This window comes from Oryzias melastigma, linkage group LG17 (assembly GCF_002922805.2).
Source record: "Oryzias melastigma strain HK-1 linkage group LG17, ASM292280v2, whole genome shotgun sequence".
Taxonomy (NCBI): Eukaryota; Metazoa; Chordata; class Actinopteri; order Beloniformes; family Adrianichthyidae; genus Oryzias; species Oryzias melastigma.
In genome coordinates, this window is record NC_050528.1 from 18,974,529 (window position 1) to 18,979,147 (window position 4,619).

Below are 4,619 nucleotides of genomic sequence, written 5' to 3' on the forward strand. Positions count from 1 at the left end.
ACACACCCCTCAACCTTAAATCAACTCAACAACAGCTTTATTTCTGTCTCCATTCTACATCCAAACTGTATTTAAGCAAACTATTTACAAAACAAGAACAACCGTAAACCTTTTGATTGTAGTTGAGACTAAAGAAAACATTTGGGAACAACAGTGAATCAAACCAACAGTTTTTGAGGTAGGTTTGTGCTTTTGCTTCACCCCACCATGTTAGACAACACAAAAGGGGCAACAGTATCTTCAATACCCCATCAAAACCAGATATTTTCTATTATAAAACTTAGCAGCAAATTCATTTATAAAAAGGCAGACTCAGTGAGATTTTGGATGAGTAATGAAATATGCTGCCATCTAGTGGTTGAACATAAAATACATTATTCAAATACAGTTTAATTAGGAAAAATAACCATAAATGATCACTTTAAAGACATTTGTGTATAACCATAAATGATCACTTTAAAGACAATTGTGTGTCAAGAATGTGTGATCTTGTTGTTGGAAGTCATTTATTCACTATAGTTTAAAGCTGTCTCTCACATCACAAATTGAAGCCTCTTTTTTGACAAAGACACAAAAATATCATACAATGGGTGCTTTAAGAACTTTTGTCCTTTTTAAATTTAATAGTATGTAATAAGTTTTATTTGAAAGAACTTTTGATCTTCCTTATGGTGGCAGCAGAAATTCCCTGAGCGCACATCAGAAGCTCAATGAATGCACAGATCTTTAAACTTCGGAACAAATAATCTACAATAGTTGTAAAATCTTTGTACCAATACAAAAAAACCTCTATCCATCTTATTTAAGCGTAACAGTCTTTCATGTTGTGTAGCTGGAGTCAAATGGTCAGATGCCGTCCTGTCAGAGATTACTTTCTTCTGGTAGTTTGGTGAGAATCTCTACTCCATCAGATGTGATGATCACTGTGTGCTCAAACTGGGCTGACCTGAGTGAGGAAAAGCACACACTGGTAATCCAATCACCCTGTTGCAACTACATACATCTATTTATTTATTTGTTAAAAAAAAACAAACAAAAAAAAACGTTCAATATAAAAAAATTCATGACTGAAAATACAGAAACCTGAGAAGACCATTTTTTGTTTTAGCTGTAATGATTTTATTTGGATACAGCATACCTCTTATCATCCACAGACACTGCCGTCCATTTGTCCTTTAAGATCCTAAACTCAGAAGATCCCTCCATCACTATGGGCTCTAAAACAGCAGGATTAACAGAGATTGTTAATCCACAATCAATCTGAATGTCATTTCTGTGTCCACACAAAGGGAGAAAAAAGTATTAATCAAAGATTCAACAAGTTGCCCCATTTAAAAAGGTGAGAGAGGTCCGTAATGTTCATCCTAAATACAATTCAACTGTGAGGATCGAATGTCAGTTACATTCCAGGAGACCACAGTCTGATTGATATCACCTGTTTACATCCTTAAACAGTCAGACTCCAACCCCTCCACCAAGACCAAAGAGCTGTCAAAGGACACCAGGGACAAGATTGTAGACCTGAACAAGACTAGGAAGAACCGATCAACAATAAGCAAGACATTTAATGAGAAGACATCAACAGTTGGAGCAATTATTAAAAAAATGGAAGAAATGTAATCTCTTCCTCCACCTGAAGCTCCATGTAAAATCTCACCTGGTGGGGTACAAACGATCTCGACATTTGACCTTTGTCATTATTAATCAGGATTACATGATAAAGTATTGAGATTAAATGTTGTTATTTACCAAATCTTTATTTTCTGCACCATAATACGTTTTTTTTTTAAATCAAAGGACGTGACTTTCTGGATATTTTTTTATATTCTTTTCCACAGTTGAAGTGCATCTATTAGGGATGGGCGATATATCGGTGTAAGTATCGGACAATATTTGCATCGAATTTATCGGTATCAGACCGATACTAAAAGAATCCACAGAAAATAAAAAAAGCTAATCTAAACCTGGTGATATTGTAGACATTTAAATATCGGTCACAGTTGCAGGGGAAATATCGTTTATCGGATGGAAAAAATTATATACGTCCATCTCTAGTATCTATGATTTTTAAATGAGACAGCTTGAAGAATCTGTGACAAATACTTTTGAATCCCTCTGTAGAAACTGCGGTATAACTTGCCTATTGTGAAAGCCATTCCTTCCTCCATGATTATGTCATTGTCGTTAGCTGAAAACAAAAATTGTTCTCGTTTATAAGAACGCAAACTCTTCTAGTTGTTCATAAAGACATAAAAAAAACCATTATTTTCTGGCATAAATTCTAATGTTTAAAACACAAAAAAATTATCTGTTTTTCCAGTTTCAGGCTCAAACCTACCATGGTGCCAAATCTCAGGGTGGCAATGAAAGGAGGAGCCTATCCCGTGTCCAATGAAATATGGGCACACTTGAAAGCCATTAGCTTGGACTATTTCACTATTCATCAGAAACAAACACATGAAGTGTTCAGAGGAAATTATATCATTTTTAATGAAATATGTCGGTTTTTTTTTCTAAATACCTGATAGTATTTCCTATAACACAGAGTTGTGCACCTGGCCTGCATACAGCTATGGCCTCATCTCTGCAGCGTCTCGCCGTCTCCACCAGCCGCTGACCAACTTCATCCACCTGACCAATCAGGAAGGTTTCTGAGGTGTCACCGTGGTAACCATCCAAATACACCTGTAAACAGGGAAACTGTGTTGTGAACACTAATCTGAGATTTGTACTAAATTAACAAAAATCTCTATTTCATGCATTGACTTACAGTAACGTCTATGTTGATAATATCTCCATCTTCAAGTTTCCGACTGTTGGAAACAAACATTTTAAAAGATTACTGCTCTTGTTACTCACTACAGAACAAAGATTTTTTAAACTATGAAACTTGCAAAAATCTGCAAAAAATGGCATAACAGTGGAAACAGACCTGCACAACATTTCTAATTAAGCAATAATTCTGAATGTATAGTTCCTCTTTACCTGTCAGGTATGCCGTGACAGACCACATTATTCACAGATGTGCAGACTGACTTGGGAAAACCTCCGTATCTGAGGGGCGATGGGTAAGCATTGTGCCTGATGGTTTCCTGGTGCACGATGAAGTCTATTTCATCTGTTGTCATGCCAACCTGAAAGCAATAAGTGAAGAGTTTTTGGTGGTACAAACGACTATTACACACCTGTAGTGATTGGGTACTTACATTCAAGCTACTTCCAGCTAGCAACAGCACATGTCTTGCTAGTTGACACGCTCTGGTGAGGCCTTCAATCTGCTCTTGGTTTTTGATTTCGATGTAATCAGGCCATTCTGGGACCAGTCCGGAGGTAACGTAGTCAGGCCGCTGTATGTGCTGCAGTCAGGGAGAGATTGGACTAGAACTTTGCAGCAAAATGTTTGCAAAAATATGAATCAGTTGTTGGAGAGAAACTGTTATGACAACAATCGAGAACTATTAATTAAAGTGTTGTTGTTCTACATCATTTAAGGATCCACAAAACCAGTGATTTTATTGTTTAACTCAGTTTTAACTTATCAGGGAGTAAGATTTTCACCACAAAGAATTGATCAAAAAAAATCTGTTGATCCTGGTTTGATTTCCAGAAAACTAATTCTCTGAAAGAGTTTCAATACAGTGATGTCTGCTAACGAACGGTCGTAAATCCCAATTTTGAATTAAATACATACGTTTGAAATTAAAACCAGTCTTTGTGGTTATTACATTCATTCATTCATCTTCTTGGCCACTTTTTCCTAATCCGGCTACTAAAGGCCAAAGGCGGGGTTCAACCAGGACAGGTCGCCAGTCTGTCGCAGTGGTTATTACATATTTAGTTTATTTCATTTACCACAATCCTTGTAAAGCTGTTGACACTTTAGAAGCTGTGGTGGAGAAGAGGACCCTCAATAAGCTGTTATCCATCATGGATAACCCAGACCACCCTCTCCACCCAGTTCTGAACAAACATCAGCGCACCTTTTCCAAAAGGCTCAGACAACTCCACTGTTCCAGGGATCACCACAAGAAATCATTTCTTCCCTATAATATTATATAACATCTCATCACTCTGTAACAGATAACTCACCAACGGACGGTTGTCATGTCATGACTGATGGTCATTACTGCCACTGCTTATTATACTCCGCACAGTGCAATTTGCACACTTTGTTTTTATTGTATTCATTCTTTTTTTATCTTCTGTAAATAATGTTCATCTTTATGTCTTCTTTAAATTTCTATTGCTGCAACAGCCAAATTTCCCAGCTTGGGATGAATAAAGTATTTCTATTCCATTCTATTCTAATTGTGTGAAATGTGAATAGTAAGATGTGGTATTATACCTCTGGAACTGGATAAGACGGTCGAACAGTAGCTGGCCGGACAACACTTGAAGAACTTTTCCACTTTTTCCAGAAGAACTGTCGGCGCTGCCGACATACATGTGCAGGAGGAGCACCGGAACTCCATGAGCAAGACACTCTCTGCAGAAAACCTGTCAGTCCTGGAGGGTAAAAAATGTATATATATTTTCTGAAAGATGCAAGCTTTTCCGACATTTCTGACTCTAGAATGATATCATCTGATATACACTACACAAATACTCCTAGAATAACA

General features: G+C 37.0%; 1 protein-coding gene across 1 annotated transcript in view; it reads right to left on the reverse strand.

Annotated features, from left to right (window-relative positions):
• Window positions 1-20: 20 nt before the first annotated feature.
• metap1d (methionyl aminopeptidase type 1D (mitochondrial)) overlaps window positions 21-4,619 on the reverse strand; it is a 5,807-nt gene continuing 1,208 nt past the window's right edge. Inside the window, exons 2-10 of the mRNA XM_024273663.2 lie at window positions 4,346-4,506; window positions 3,207-3,356; window positions 2,986-3,134; window positions 2,771-2,813; window positions 2,522-2,685; window positions 2,339-2,436; window positions 2,141-2,188; window positions 1,139-1,217; window positions 21-946 (exon numbers count right to left, since the gene is read on the reverse strand). Coding sequence (XP_024129431.1) covers window positions 862-946; window positions 1,139-1,217; window positions 2,141-2,188; window positions 2,339-2,436; window positions 2,522-2,685; window positions 2,771-2,813; window positions 2,986-3,134; window positions 3,207-3,356; window positions 4,346-4,506 — 977 coding nt within the window. The 3' untranslated portion in view covers window positions 21-861. The remainder of the gene's footprint in view (window positions 947-1,138; window positions 1,218-2,140; window positions 2,189-2,338; window positions 2,437-2,521; window positions 2,686-2,770; window positions 2,814-2,985; window positions 3,135-3,206; window positions 3,357-4,345; window positions 4,507-4,619) is intronic.